Here is a 17,182-nt window from a genome sequence, read left to right on the forward strand (position 1 = left end):
CCTGGTTTTGCTGTGGTCTTCTTTGGTTATAGTCACCAAACGTTTCAACTGCAACTGCTGCAGTCATTTTCAATAGCGTGATCCAAGTACTCTTCTTGATCTATCAACTGACGTATCAGTTAATGTGAGTCAATCAATTCCTATCCACCAGTTTTCCCAGTTCTTCACGTTTCCTTATTCTTGTAAGCATATTCTGCTTTTTTCGTGACCCGGCATAAAGCAGTGTCCGTCGACATACATCTGTAATGCTCTGGTAGCCAGTGCTATATCCCCAATATGCCTGTCTGGTGATTCTACTAATGTCTTTGAGACTGATTAGTAAAAAGGCCTTTGCAGAGTCCAAGTTTTGGAATGATGGTGACCCTAATCAGTTTTCATGGTTTTAGAATGTTTCCCAGAACCGAACTTGCCCTGAGAATTACACACAATTTTTTACACGCTTTATATTAGCTTCACCTGTATGTATCTACTCGCGGGCAGATGGCGCAGTACGTAACTTCTTGATCAATTTGCGTACAGATGGCGCTGTACGTATTTATCAATTATTACTTGATCTATTCGCAGGCAGATGACGCTCTACGCAAACTCTTCTATATTTCTTGATCTATTCGCGGGCAGATGGCGCTGTACGTAACTATTACTTATAGCTTGATCTATTCGCGAGCAGATGGCGCTGTATGTAACTATTAATTATAGCTTGATCTATTCGCGGGCAGATGGCGCTGTACGCAACATCACTTATAGCTTGATCTATTGGCAGGCAGATGGCGTTGTACGGAACTATCACTTATAGCTTGATCTATTCGCGGGCAGATGGCGCTGTACGTAACTTTCTTGATAGGTACGACAATAACGAACGAAAAATACTAGTGTTATTGTGAAAAAAACGTGGGCTTTTCTCAACTAAACTCAATTTTTAAAACAATCGAATTCTTGCACTACGATTTGATTTGCAAATAATTTAAAAAAAAAAAATGTTTCCTAATATATTTTGAGGATGTCTGAAAATCCATGAAAGGGTAACAGTCAAAAACAGGATGCAAATTATATAATTATATTTCGAATTACTTATTACAAAATATAAACGGTAAGTATACAAACTATCATAATGAGAAATATAAAATGTTAAATTCAGACACACCGAATACAAACAAACTCATTGAAAAAACAACAATATAGTTTCAACCAGTAGAAATCTCTCATCTTCAGCTGTGGAGTAAGAAAATTCACACATTATTTTGAAATAAAAATCTTATATAAATTAAATAAATTAAATTTCGAAACGTTCACGTCTACCAAATTTTCTACACGGTGGGACTTGACAAATGCCTATCGGAAAACAAATATTTCCCTAACTAATACCACAACAGGCAGACAGTTGAACAAACTTTCTCAAAGAGGAATATCTTGCAGATTTTGCTGATCCAGCAGCAGTGAAATCAATCAACCTTCAGACTGGTTTCAGGGTATTACTCCCTGTCATTACAGAACAGGCTATCGGCGTTCGAATGCAATCATCTTCAGTACTTTCCTTGTTGTGGTATTAGCCAGGGAAGCAGTTGTTTCCCGAGGAGTTTTAAACTATTATCTCAGAACGTTGGGAGATTTTCCCTAGCATCTGGGATTTAAATTCGAATATTATTATCCACACAAGGACAAAATCGATTAAAGAAATGTTTTGAGTCACCGAAATCTTAGTAAACAAATAAAGCAAACCCATCTGTGAAACGTAATCTCTCGGATCCACTAAAACCTGAAAACTTTCATGTGCCCCTTGAATAATTACTGTCATGTTAGATGTTAGTTTTAATAGATTAACTTGTAGTACAGCTACTCGATTCCAAGGAATTAATCACCCCTATCGTTGAGTTAATAAACATAAGTTATTTTTAGTGTTGGGTAAACAGATGAAGCGGCGGTACTTTATGTTAACAATTAGTGCGATGACAAAATGAAAACAAACTTTTTACTTTTGACAATATTAAGATGGATCTCTGAGGTTTCAGTGAACTGAAGAAAAAGTTCGCTTGTTCTTCATTAGGAAATTGGAATAATGCGGAATAGGCATGATACAGCTGAGAAAACAGACTCTTGACCCTGCTCTTCTTTTTGTAATCATAATCTCCGTCCTACATTTTTGTCATTATCTATAAGTGAGAAAAGCCAAATTATTAAATCATTGGAATTATGGTGACCCTCTACAGTGGTATCTGACAAATGCCTACCGGAAAACAACTATTTCCCTGACTAATACCACAACAGACAGACATTTGAAGAAACTTTCTCAAACTTGGAACTTCTATAATTCCAGATGCATTAACAGTGAGCACTACAATTGTAATTCATAAAGTGAGTAACACAATTGATGTGAAAGAATTTCAACCTTTTAATACTCTCTCTCTCTGTTTGAAAAAGTCTTAGAATTTGCAGTTTAGAATCATTTGCTGGATTATGTAGACAACGAAGAAATTCTAATTAGTACTAAATCAGGCTTCAGGAAGAAACATTCTTCTGAAATAGCTAACCTTATGTAAGATTAAAAATGAGATAAATGATGACAAATATGTGATTGTTTTGTTTCTCGACTTAAAGAGGGTGCTCAAAACTGTAGATCGAAATATTCCCTCATCCAAACTGGCGTTTCGAATTTGTTAACGAACTTTCTATTCAATATAAAGCAAAAAGTGAAAATCGACAATTTTATCTCAACTGCAATTCATGTTGATATTGGTGTGCCACAAGGTAGCCTCCTCGGGCCACTTCTTTTTAATTTGTATTCAAACGACGTAGATATTATGAGCCGTGTGACTTTATGAACCTCTTTGCAGATGACATCTTGATTATTAGTGTTTCTTGAAGACATCTTGATTGTTTTTTATGATGAAGATTTGAAAACTGCTATTCAAAAGATTAATTGATATAATTAATCCTGGAACATTGTTAACCACTTTCAACAAATATTATTGAAACTATTGCTATCTTTTGAAATATTGATGAAGTTAGTAGTTTTATGAATAATGATAAATGATGATTCAGGACACTGGGAGGCCGATGCAGCGTATAAGTCAGAGAGAGACGGTAAGGGATTCAAACTAGTGAGCGCGCGTAATAAACAATCAAAAAAACAGGTATAAACAATGAAAATGTTTCAAATTTCAAATAGGGGTATCATTAACTATTGTATAAGGAAATGAGAAATACATTTTTTTTATATATTTTTTTTTCATATATTTTTATGGGTCAAAAATACCCATCTATCAGATTTTTCGAATCATCAAAAACTCGTAACTCCAAAAATATATACTTTATCGTAAAAAGTCATAGGATCTTTTTTGTTTGTACTTCAATACATAATTAAAAAAAATCTTGCTGGATTCAACAAACAATTGATATCATTGAACACAAATTATATAAATATTAAAGGATTTATTGGAAATTGTTTGTAAGTGCTCAAGAAATACGAAATTTGACTGCATTGAATTACACCTTGCTCTATATATCACACTTAGCAATTGCACCATACTGAGGGTCGAAAGAGTGTTGGCAGATTCCGTAATTGTGCAGCGATTATTATCTGAATATTCCATAGAAACAGTAATTTTTGAAACGGGCGTTCCGTATTGTAAGGAAGGTCGTTCGGTAGGTATGTAGCTATTTATAGCATCGACTCAAATGCAAGAATATCAGTTCATTTCTAACTGGATCTAGGAGAACTTCTAAACCACCATGAATACCTTGGTAAGATATCAATTATTTCGCCAATATGAATATTTTTGTTCAATTGTTGTGGGCAGAAAATATAAAGGAATTTCTGATGAATGCCTCGATTTTAAATAGGTATATCAATGTTAAATGATCAATGTCTATATGAAAGTAGCAGTTTCGGGAAGGCTATGCACAGTCTACACACTTTTGTGAATGGTTCTTTTTGAAATTAATTGCTTTCTTCTTTTTTTGTAAGTTTTCCAAAAAATATTAACGATATAATAGCTGATTGGGATTTTTAAAAATTTCTGACCCGATAATCTATGACAATATTAGACATATTTCCATAAATGTGGTTTTTCCGATAATTTTCCGGGACCAAGAACTGTGTTACTTACCCTTACAAATGAATTTTGAAAATACTTTTTCTCTTTTGGAAATCCAACTGATTCTATTGCATCCATTTTGAGAATATTCGATACAAATATCTTTCAAAGCACTTCATAGTTTGAACCATTTGAAGAACAATTATTTTTTTACATATTAGGCTTTAGTAAAAATAAATAGCGTCATTTCAAAAGTTATTATAAAATGTTATACAACTCAACAATAAAAGCAAATAACCACTTCTGAATCCAGGGAATTCATTTTAACTGTTTACTAAAAAGACGTATTCCTCACTTCGACTCAAGTACCACATCTAGAACAAAGAAAACATTTCACTCGAACTCTTCATAATCCCCTTTCCATTTTTTAAAAGGCATCTCTTCGAAGTGTTTCAAATGGATGTACCATATTCTCCTATTTCGCAGGTCGCTCTTGCTATTTTGGCTCTTGCTGTTACCGCATCTGCCTCCCACATTGGTCTTGGACTAGGTGGATTGGGTCTTGGTTATGGGGGTCTTGCTGGACATGGCGCCGGAGTCATCAACCCATGGGCTTTGAGCCCCGTAGGACCTTCTGGTGTCGTCACTGGTGCTGGAGCCTCTGGACCTTCTGGAGTAGTAACCGGTGCTGGTGCTGTTGGGCCCTCTGGAGTAGTTAATGGTCATGGAGCTGTAGGACCTACTGGACCCAATGGTGCAGGTGCCGTCGCTATTGCTCCAGCAGCTTTGGGACTCGGTCTTGGACATGGAGGACACGGTGCAGGAGTTGTCAACCCTTGGGCTTTGAGCCCTGTAGGACCTTCTGGTGTCGTCACTGGTGCTGGAGCCTCTGGACCTTCTGGAGTAGTGACTGGTGCAGGTGCGGTTGGACCCGCTGGAGTTGTAAATGGTCACGGAGCTGTAGGACCTACTGGACCCAATGGTGCAGGTGCTGTCGTTGTAGCTGGCCCAGCAGCTTTAGGTTTGGGCTGGGGAGGACATGGTTTGGGTCATGGTGGTTTGGGAATTCATGGTTAGATATGAAAATACGAGCATATTTATTTATTGGAATGATCTGCAAAGTTATAAAATAAATAACTGTATATAATAAAGCATTTTATTTTCAACTATGATTGTTCATTCAGCCTATTCAATGCAATATGAATTAGTTTTTCGATTTTTAATTACACTTGTGTAATTATTATGTGGGTCATTAGCTACAGTTATGTTCATTATGAAATATGTATAACATGCGTTGCGGATTTCCGTATTTGATAATTTCCAAGGTTGACAGAAAAGAATCAGAAGGTATTTGGTGGGAGTTAGCTAAATGAAATCTTTCCATGAATGCTTGAGAACAATTATTTTTTGTTTTCAAAAGTGAATGTGAATTCATATATAAAAGGTATTTCTTGAGTACCGCCATTAAATGCAAAGTGTTTTTTTGTGATATTCTGCGAGAAGAAATTTTACTGAATATTTGGAAACTACTGAGAATTAAATCATCTTGGTTTAGATTGTAAGATAAATGATAGCAATACAGACAGAGATTAGGGAATATCAAATTTAAAAATTCCATATTCAGAATAGGTACTTCAGGAAATCTATCCATTCGTGTGAAAGAAAGGTGCTCATGGTTTCTTTTTTTCGGTAAGAGTACCTAACTGTTATTAAACAGAAATATACTTTCAATTAGATGCACATGATCACCTATGTTGTCATTTCTACGAATCCTACGTAGTCCAACTGACGACAAAATAGACACAGTAACCCTTTGAGACGAAGATTAATCTCTCTCTTGAAGATGATCACTTGGTGATCGAAACACGTGTCGAGGTGTTGAAATAACGGTTTGGTGTTGGGAAAAAACTCCAGTACTGTTCGTTACTACACCAAAGGTTCCAAACAATGCATCACAAATATACAGGTAGGTTCTTTGTACAGCCTAAATAAGCATCAAGAAAGGGAATCAGGAATTATAATATAAATCTGCTATTTTGCTGGGAAAGTAACAATAAACATACTTCCTATGGGAATGCTCACTGATCTGGGTATTGACAAATCATTTTTATCATATATTTTTTCAATAAGAAATCATTTAGCTTTGGTGAAATGAATTTATTAATTTGGGAAAAACAAAGTTGTTGACAGTTCCCTTGCTGGCAGCTGGCTGGCTGAGCTTAACCAAGTCCTTCCACCGACCCATATCGAAACACTTTCAATCCCGTTTTTATCCGATTAACCTTGAACAGTTGAAAGATAATTTGTGAAGGGGGTACCTACATGTACTTTCGCTACGTATATTGCGGTGAATTTTAATGAAAAGTATAAATTTGAACTATGAATCATGCTACAATAAATGTAACCGGAGTTATTTGATCTTGAATAAAAAAAAACATAATTGCCAGTACAGGACAGCTTATGCAAATATTAGGCTCAAAATCAACAGATATTATTGAAACTGTGTATAAAACACAACATTTATGTTCCACGAAAATTAACCTCTCTAAAAAATGTACCCCTTTCGTATCTCTTTCAAAATGGCAATAGAAAAATTTTTGAGGAATATATATTTGTAAATGAAAGTAAGCAATGGTCATATCTGACATCAGCCTTCATTTATTTCTGAAAAAGTCTAATTTTTGCTGAAAATGAGAATGTTATATCACTCAGTTGGTTGAAATTCACACATGAAGAATGAGTTTGAAATTTAATTAAAATATTTGTTCTTGTTGAAGGTACAAGCCTTTTTTGGAGATCAGATCTGCAAGCAATACTCGTGAATCGTGGTTTTACATACGACTTAAATAGAACAATAAAACTTTCGCCAAAGTTGACAAATTTACAGTTTCTGAAAACCAATTCTAGTCTCTTCGCTTATACAGTGTGACCCATTTTTAATGGAAACACCCCCCTAAAATTTGAAGTTGTAAACCGATTTAAAAATTTTTTTTTTTAAATGTCAAGTACTAAAAGGTCTACCTTGGGACGAAATTTGAAATGTTTATTGAAGTTTCAGGGCATACTACGATATTTTTTCTTTGTCGAAAATCGGGATTTTTTATTAGCGATTTTTTTATTAAAAAAATCACTACGCCACTGGATTCAGAGTTCTTCTAAACAGGTGTGACCAAAATTTCATGAAAAAATATTCATTATTAACAAAGTTATGACAACACAAAAATTCGAAAACTCACACAGCTAACAGTTACAAAAAACACCCTATATCAACAGATATAGCCTTGAGAATATTTTTTTAATGATTTCAACAATAAAGTGCCGCCAGATGAAAATAAAAACAAATAGCGTAAATATTTTTAATGAAAATAACGGAATTATATTCAAGTTTTCACGCAAATTAACTATAACTAAGACCTAATATTTCAATTTAAATCTTAGTTGCCAGGGAAATGATATTACAGTTTGACACTTGTGAAAGATTCAAGTGTACTAATTGTCAACAATATTCACCTTACAGTTCTTCGAATTATTTTGAGTCATGGCTGCAAGATTGAGCGTAAGAGAGAAAATTGAAATTGTACGCCTTTCGGGAGATGACGTTAGAAGTGCTAGAGAGGTTTGTAGAGTATTTAATGAGAGACATCCAGATCGTCCTCGTATTAACTGCGGTACGGTAAATAAAATAAATAAAATATTCAGTGAAACTGGTGCAGTATCAAAAATGATATTAAAAAGTAATCCTGTACAAAGACGAAACAGGAATGACAGGAATGATCAAATCATTTTAGATTCTTTCGGAAATAATCCTAATGCCAGTATAAGGAATGCCACTTTAGATTTGAATATTCCACGAGAAACTGTTTAAAAAAATCTGTTTAAAATATGTTTTTCCGTTAACCAGCTGTCGCACCCCTACGAACGACAACCCTCAGAAGTCGAAACTTGTGCGAGCCAAGGATTAACGAGGTCTTACCTTTTAACGTGTGATTCCTAACACGGGTTGGACGATAGCAAGTGAAGATCAATCGTTCAGACTAGGGCTTGAACCACCGACCAACACGGCAGTCAATTCGAGTGAGTGAACAAAGCACCCACGCCGAACCGCTTGGCTATCGACCGACTATTCGGAGATGTCTCAAGGCGAAGAATATTAAACCTTTCAAGCCAAAATTTTCACACACACTTCAAGAAGGCGATGAAGCAAGACGCCTGGAATTTTGTTTATGGGCGCAAAGGGAATATTTAAACAATAGAAATTTCCTAAAAAATATTTTATATACCGACGAAGCCACTTTCACTACAAATGGAGTAGTGTCATCACAGAATTGTCGCTATTGGGCAGCGGATAATCCTAACTGGGTAATAAACTGTAAAAGCCAGTATTCCCAAAAAATCAACGTCTGTTGTGGGATATTGAACGAACGAATTATTGGTCCTTTCTTTCTTGAGGAAAACATTAATGCGCAGAGATTTCTAGAATTTTTAAACACAGAGTTTTGGGATGCTATTCACGAGCTGTCAATCAATGAACGATCAAATTTAATTGTCCAGTTAGATGGGTGTTCAGTTCATTATGCCAGAACTGTGAGGCAATGGCTTAACGAACATTTTCCAAACCGATGGATAGGCCGTGGTAGTTCGTTTATAGAGTGGCCACCCAGATCTCCAGACCTCACAGTTTTGGACTTTTTTCTCTGGAGACTTCTCACACAAAAGGTTTACAAAAACCGCTCAAGAGATAGAAATGAACTTCGTGCAAGAATTCGAAGGTATGTGCAAATATTAGCCCTCAAGAACTAAGGAACGTAATCAGAAACTTTCGTAAGCGCTACGACACATGTACCGAAATACGTGGTGGATTAGTAGAGGCTACTAGAATATGAGTTAGAATTAATTGTTGCACTGAACCGCAACATTTAAATAATTAGTTATTAGTTACGTTTATTTGAATTTTTTGCTTCATTGTTAGTTGAATTGTGTGAATGTAATTTCGTTATTTTCATTAAAAATATTTACGCTATTTGTTTTTTTTTCATCTGGCGGCACTTTATTGTTGGAATCGTAAAAAAAATTATATATTGTGACTGTTAGCTGTGTGAGTTTTCGAATTTTTGAGTTGTCATAACTTTGTTAATAATGAATATTCTTTCATGAAATTTATTTAGAGGCACTCTGAATCCAGTGGCGTAGTGATTTTTTCAATAAAAAATCGCTTATAAAAAATCCCGATTTTCGACTAAGAAAAAATATCGTAGTATGCCCTGAAACTTTAATAAACATTTCAAATTTTGTCTCAAGGTAGACCATTTAGTACTTGACATAAAAAAAAATTATTGAAATCGATTTACAACTTCAAATTTTAGGGGTCGTGTTTCCATTAAAAATGGGTCACACTGTATATACACCAGTTAAAATGCTTACTATTGAATCAAATTATATACCAATATCTTGAGTTTCATCAATCCAATTCAACGATTCTTGACTAATTAGAAAGATATAATTCACGAATTTGGTTTTCAATGTATTTCTACAAATATTAGGTTCATGTGTGTTCACATGCGATTTATTTCCTACGCAGTTTGCATCATCCTGAAGTAATTCGCAGTCATCAATCATCAGGAAAAAAAGCTACTTACTGAAGAGTAGCTCAAGAAGTTTTCATTTTCCATAAATATTAAATTATGTGGAAATGAAGCCATTTGAGTTTGTTGATCATCATCAACGCACTTAGGTATTTGTTAAACAAAACTACATTTCGATGTACAGTTCTTTATTTTCGCCAGTTCTTTCTTTCTGATAATTTGAATAAGTTAATACGTGTATGTACCTAACCATGGATTCCCAAACCACCATGACCATATCCAAGACCTAAACCATGTCCAAGACCCAAACCATGTCCAAGACCGAGTCCCAAAGCTGCTGGGGCAATAGCGATGGCTCCAGCTCCGTTGGGTCCGGTGGGTCCTACAGCTCCGTGACCATTAACTACTCCAGAGGGTCCAACAGCTCCTGCACCAGTGACTACTCCAGAAGGTCCAGATGCTCCAGCACCAGTGACGACACCAGAAGGTCCTACAGGGCTCAATGCCCATGGGTTGATGACTCCGGCACCATGTCCTCCAAGACCTCCAAGACCAGCTACTGCGATTCCTCCGTGACCAAGACCACCAAGACCTAGTCCACCTAGTCCAAGACCAATGTGGGAGGCAGAGGCGGTAACGGCAAGAGCCAAAACAGCGAAGGCAATCTAGAAATGAAGATATATCAAAAATTAGTTGTTTTGATTGATTTATTCAGCAAAAAAAACATATGATACAGATCAGAAGATGACGCAACCTTGTAGGTCTTCTAGGAAAAACTCAGAAACTGAGCTCCACGTAAATAAAGGCGAGGACATCAGCTTCAAAATGAAATATTCAGAAGCTGAATTATTTTTCAGGTGAATTATCCAAAATATTCGAAAGTAGCAAACTAACAAATTCAAATAGCTTTATATCAACACAAATAAATATGTATGGAAAATATGAAAACTTCTTGAACAGAAGTATTAGGTCTTCAGTAAAATAATATCATATAGATTGCAGATAAAGAACTATTTCTTCACTTCCTCAATAAGTTATTCATATGTATATTCAATATCAGGACAGTTCATAAATGTATGTTCTTTTTGTAAAAATAAATGGATTTATTAGGATATGAAGAGGGATGATAAAGAAGTGTATTTCCCTAATGACTCAATAAAAGGGTCTAAGAAGAAGTAACCAGAAACAACACAAATGAGAAATCGCTAAAGAACTTGTTGATAAAACAGAAATGAGTCTTTGATATTGGTAATTCTGAACAAGTATGGACTGGGTAGATTCCTTAAAATCAATTTATAATAGCTTCATGTACTCTCGCAACAGTATGGTAAATTTGGACCACCAGCGCCAAGTATTCAAATTGAATTTTTCGTAAATATTTGAAGGAACATGCCAATATTTAATGTGCGTTATATTCAAAAATGTGACTGAAGTTACATAAAAATAGAAAACAAGTTTGAAATGAAGATCTTGCCTTTCAATTCGAATCTGGACCCTTGATTGAATTTTGTAGTGTTTTAGTAGTGAAATTTCTGATTTGAGTAGAGGAAAATCAAATTCGCTGATCGAATTTGTTGCAAATTTTGATAGTGAATGGGTCATGAAATATGATGACTGTCTTACCATTGAGTTCATGTTGATATTGATGTTTTCTCAGATCTGGTCAATATTGAACTGATACTGTTTCTGTAGTTTCGGCGATATTTATAGTTGTTAGTAGACGACCTTCCCCAAGATACGGAACGGCCATTTGAAAAAAACTATCGCTAGTATACCGGTATAGAATAAAGCCTATGAATAATCGTGGTTCAATTACCAAGTGTATTTCGATTTTTTCACCCTTGAGATAGAACGATTTAAAATGTCTCATGACCATTTGTGAACTCTGAGCGGTACCCATTCAGTGAAAGGATTGGGCGTTAGCTTTTAATTCCGTGTTGCTAACAGTGGGAATATGTTTATTGTTGGTCGAATCGGTCTTAATGAAATGCATGAATTGCAATAACTGTTGATTTTCTTCATAAAAATAATGAGTTTAGCAAAAAATTGAATTACATACATTAACAATTTATGAGTCACTCATATGTGTTTTTAACTCGGTGAAACGAATATTGCTTTGGTGACGATTACTTACCAATTGGCTAGAATATACGATTACACTAATATCAAAAAATTATATCAGTACATTTTACAGAAGCATCACTCTTTCTTATTTCTTCGCAAATTGTAGGAGCTGTTAGCATACCAAATACTTCCATTGAAAAAGTTCCCTGTTTTGATTTAGTTGTTGTCTGCAGTTTAAACTTTCTCTACTAATTCAAAAAAAAAGTACTTTCTGTAAGAATTCAAGAAACATTTTGTTTTGAAAAAAATGCATATTTCATTCTTTGTAACTATTTTTTTTTTGGGATTTACCTTTCCACAATCTGGAAAATGAACAAAGTTCAACCAAAAGGGAATCTGTTGGAGTGTAATGAAAGGAAAACTGAAAAATTCGCCCTGGAAAGTTACTGCGTAATATAAATCACAAGAGTCCAGACAGTAACTTGTCATATTCATTAATTTTTGAGTCATCTCGAATAATACTCACGTATTTTTCAGACTGCAAAACTTCTGATTGTGGGCTGATATATTAATTGGCAGGGGTTTCTTACATACACTGTGTCCGTAAAGTATGGAACAAATTCATTTTTAGCTAAACAGGTCATTTTAAGAAATAATCCTGAAACACGTCGATTTTTGATGTTAATTTACCGTATTTTAAAATAATAATCTAATATACAGGGTGAATTACGTTCGAGTAATGACGTCACCGTCATTTTTTTTGAATGGAACACCCCCATTTTGTCTCAATTTTCGGATTACTCTAGCTGAGCTGATTCCAACAATGTATCACATGTTGATTCCAATCGGTACAGGGTGGACAAAAATACAGTAGTTGTGTGTGTGCTAATAAAGTAACGCGTAACATTCTTTATTAGGTAAATTAACAATATTATCAAAAATACTTATTGTCTAGCGGACAGAATATGCTGGAATAGATGACTTTATATTAAATGTTCGAACTGCAGCCCTTGCTGTATTTGACAGTAACCCAAACGGTGTACAAATTCTTGTTGAACCTTGTGTATGGTTTCCTGCGTAATATTGTTTATTTCTGTTCGAATTTTCACTTGTACATCTTCAATTTTTGCTGGTTTCGTTTTATAAATAACATTCTTTAGATGGCCCCACAGAAAATAATCCAAAGGATTTAAATCTGGTGACCTCGCTGGCCATTCAGTGGGTCTACGTCTACCAATCCACCTGTTCGGGAAAATTTCATCTACGTACCTTCTAATATCTACAGCATAATGTGGAGATGCACCATCTTGTTGAAACCATAAAATTTCATCAAAACCTCCAGGATTACGTCTGCTGGGAAATAAATTACGTAAAGTAGTTACGATATACCCCCTTAAAAACTCAAGGTACTTTGCCCCGTTTAAATTACCTTCGATGAAGTAGGGTCCAATGATTCGATTTCGTACAATTCCAGCCCATACATTTACCTTTTGAGGGTATTTTATATGATGCTCACGCATCCAGTGGGGGTTTTCTTTTGCCCAGTATCTACAATTCTGACAGTTAACCTCACCATTTAACGTGAAAGTGAACTCATCAGAAAAAATAATGTTTTGTATCAAGAGAGGGTCTCGGTGACATTCATCCATCATTTCTTCGCAAAATTGGAGTCGTCTATCGGGATCATCTTCGTTTAATTCTTGCACAAGTTTGATTTTATAAGGATGCCATTTTTCAAGCTTCAATAGTTTGTGTACCGTTGTTTTGCCAACACCGATTTCGCGACTAACTTTACGAACAGAAGTGTGCACATCTTCTTCAAAACTCAGTAAAACATCTAATGCTGTATCAGCATTTGCAGGGGGACGACCTGATTTGCGTACATTTGCAACCGTACCAGTTTCTCGAAATTTCGTTTCCAGCTTACTGACTGTTGAACGCGTTATAGGTCTTTCTGAATATTTATCATTAAACAAATTGCACATTTCCATCTGAGTTCGCGATCTGTCTCCATACCCAATCATTATAAGTATTTCAATTCTTTGTTTTACACTTAACTCCATTTCTACTTCCAATTAAATCTAAGCAATCATTCGAATATTCACGAATACCAAAAATATTGTAGTACTAAACTGTCACTGAACATCAATAAATTACTAAACAAATAATGATATTTCACAAAAAACTAGACGACTATGTTTTTTATAAATGTAGATACGAAATAATTTCTTTCATATTCTGTCTGCTAGACCACAAGTACCAAACATGTTTGAAAACAGCTCATTTTTATTACTCCAAACATGTAGCAAACTACGGGGTGTTACATTTAAACCAATTGCCGCTAGACAATAAGTATTTTTGATAATATTGTTAATTTACCTAATAAAGAATGTTACGCGTTACTTTATTAGCACACACACAACTACTGTATTTTTGTCCACCCTGTACCAATTGGAATCAACATGTGATACATTTTTGGAATCAGCTCAGCTAGGGTAATCCGAAAATTGAGACAAAATGGGGGTGTTCCAATTAAAAAAAATGACGGTGACGTTATTAGTCGAACGTAATTCACCTTGTATATTAGATTATTATTTTAAAATACGGTAAATTAACATCAAAAATCGACGTGTTTCAGAATTATTTCTTGAAATGACCTGTTTAGCTAAAAATGAATTTGTTCCATACTTTACGGACACATTGTATAAGTTGAAATGCAAGATGAGTATGTTGTAATCCTAAAAGCAATACCTATACAACCATACCACGCCATCAGGAACAGGAATCACAATGCCGAAAGACCAAGAAGGAACCAACCAACCCTACTAACATAGAATTAAGAGCATTGCCACCTTTTATAACCTTTTATTGGGCTGTTTCAAAGTTTTCTCCAGTATAATGTGATGTATTTTTGGTAGCTTCATATCTCAACAAATATTTATTCTTCTGTGTCGTGGTCTATATTGAACGATAAAGAATTTTGTACTCCATACATTGATCCTGTTCTTTTTTTTTTCAAATTTCAATTTTTGCCTCTTTTCAGCTTATTTCTATATGAAGTCGTTAAGCAATTTTCGGGCAAGTTTTCTTTACGCATTCAAATTGAACCAAAGCGCTGCCGAAACAGCCCGAAAAATCAACCAGGCATTTGTCAATGTTAGTACCAATGAACGCACTGCTCAATGTTTGTTTGCAAAGTTTCATTCCGGAGATTTCAGCCTCGAAAATGAGCTCAGAAGTGGTCGACCTACAGCAATCCAGGACGAGGATTCGAGGACCCTGGTGGAGACTGGCCCATCACAAACGGTGCGTGAGATGGCGAAAGAACTGGGCTACCGCTCCTTTGCGTTTTTGATGGTTTTAAACGTATTAGAAAAGTCAAAAAGCTTGAAAAGTGGGTGTCCCACGATTTGAACGATCGACAGAAATTGTCACGTATTAGAAAAGTCAAATAGCTTGAAAAGTGGGTGTCCCACGATTTGAACGATCGACAGAAATTGTCACGTTCCAAGATCTGTTCTTCTTGCTTTTGCGCATCCAAAACTATCCTTTTTATGGTCTGTAATGAAAAGTGAATCCTCTACGACAACATGGGACGTTCAGGACAGTGGTTGGACACCGATGAGCTACCCAGATTACTGTATGTTGGTCAGCGTCTGATGTGATTCACTATAATTTTCTACAAACGGGCCAAATCATCAGAGCAGAGGAAATCAGCGGAATATACCGAATATTGTGTCAGCAGCAGCCGGCATTGGTGAACAGAAGAGGTCCCAAATTACTCCACGACAACGCCCCCCCGCGTTTCACAAATTACCGTCCAAAAATTAAACGAATTAGGCGTTGAAGTTATGCCTCACCCACCATACTCCCCAGGCCCTCCACCAACCGACTATCATCTTTTCAAGAACTTTCTCACAGGTAGAACCGTCGCCAGTCAGGACCAGGCAAAAAGGCCCTTCGTCGACTTCATCTAATCCTGTTCACACAATTTATATGCTGACGAAATTGAACGACTTGTATTACGATAGCAAAAGTGAGTGCACTGATTCAAATGGCGCAATTTTTACACGCTTTATATAAGCTTCGCCTGTATGTATGTTTGTATGTATGTATGTTTGTTTGTAAGTATGTTTGTTTGTAACTCTCAAGCTCGGGTTCTGTATTGACAGAATTATCGCCATTATAGCTTGATCTATTCGCGGGCAGATAGCGCTGTACGTAACCCCATTGATATTTCTTGATCTATTCGCGGACAGATGGCGCTGTACGAACTATCAATTATTGCTTGATCTGTTTGCGGGCAGATGGCGCTGTAAGTAACCCCCCATTGATATTTCTTGATCTATTCGCGGACAGATGGCGCTGTACGAACTATCAATTATTGCTTGATCTGTTTGCGGGCAGATGGCGCTCTACGAAACTATCAATTATTGCTTGAGCTATTCGCGGGAAGATGCCGCTATATGTAACCTCCTTGATAGGTTGTTCAAAAGAAAATCAAAATAAAAAACATATTTTAAGAATTATAAGTGTTATAAATTTTTCACTACAGATGAAATATTTAAATATTTACAATTACCTGTGATTCAGTACAGAAAAAAGTTTTGAACGAAACGGAAGATACATTTAAAAATCTAATTCGATTATTTGTAAGCAAACCAGAATATGGATTTCAACAATGAAAATTTTATCGTAAATTGTACACCTAAAAAATTCAGTTACTCAAACATTTCAAAAAATCTAAAAATTAGAATTAAGGTGCTTGACATACATATTAAATCAAAAGATTGATTTGAAAAATAAAATCATTCACTGAAAAAATATTTTTAGTCTATTAATATTTTGAATGAAACTTCAAATCAAAACATCAAGACTGAATTGTTTTTTGAAATTATTACTGTAAATTTTCTCTTTACTTCGAAACAAATTTTACAACTGTCCGCCCTCTGTTGGAGACTTACTGCATCTCAGTATCACTATAGAATTTGAGACCTCAAACTTTATTATGTTGTTTTTTCTGATTGATTCGACCGTTGCTTGATGAAGATTCATAGTCATTTCAAAAACTACACCTCAATGATTTAATATCCACAAACTTTATTTGAAAAACATGTTAACAACATGTTTCGCTAAGGCATTAGCTTTTTCAAGTGATTTGTACATCAAATTATCCTTACATTACTATTTATATACTACAGGTAACCATAATTGAGACTACCTCTAAAAAAATTACCTGTACCTCTACATAACGACCTGTTCAATTATGATTACCTAAAGCATATTGCCTCACATCTACATCAATAATAATTCTTTGTCGGTTTTTAAGAAAACAAGTTCAATAATGGTGATCTATTCGAATCTAGTTGGAATTTTTAAGTTTATTAATTTTCATTGCTTCCAAATGATTCAGTTTCAAACCTGTATTTTCTATGTGCTAAATTTTGAACTCTTCATTAAAGATGTGATTTTCTTCTAGAAGATGATTTCAATATGGTGAATTTG

General features: G+C 35.2%; 3 protein-coding genes across 3 annotated transcripts in view; 1 reads left to right on the forward strand and 2 right to left on the reverse strand.

Annotated features, from left to right (window-relative positions):
* LOC111503989 (serine protease Hayan) overlaps positions 1–17,182 on the reverse strand; it is a 200,153-nt gene that overhangs the window by 67,776 nt on the left and 115,195 nt on the right. The gene's annotated exons all lie outside the window — the stretch shown is intronic.
* Positions 3,606–5,197, forward strand: LOC111503978 (uncharacterized). Its single transcript, XM_023158430.2, has 2 exons — positions 3,606–3,738; positions 4,518–5,197. Exons 1-2 carry the CDS (start codon positions 3,727–3,729, stop codon positions 5,106–5,108), a joined length of 603 nt encoding a protein of 200 aa, XP_023014198.2. The 5' UTR covers positions 3,606–3,726; the 3' UTR covers positions 5,109–5,197.
* Positions 9,785–11,385, reverse strand: LOC111503983 (uncharacterized). The gene is made up of 2 exons (XM_023158436.2): positions 11,237–11,385; positions 9,785–10,278 (listed from the first exon to the last, which is right to left on the reverse strand). The coding sequence occupies exons 1-2, from the start codon at positions 11,246–11,248 to the stop codon at positions 9,859–9,861; spliced, it is 432 nt and encodes a 143-aa protein (XP_023014204.1). The 5' UTR covers positions 11,249–11,385; the 3' UTR covers positions 9,785–9,858.

Source organism: Leptinotarsa decemlineata, unplaced genomic scaffold (genome assembly GCF_025532065.1).
Source record: "Leptinotarsa decemlineata unplaced genomic scaffold, Ldec_3_MD MMD2_tig00026336_RagTag_RagTag, whole genome shotgun sequence".
NCBI lineage: Eukaryota > Metazoa > Arthropoda > Insecta > Coleoptera > Chrysomelidae > Leptinotarsa > Leptinotarsa decemlineata.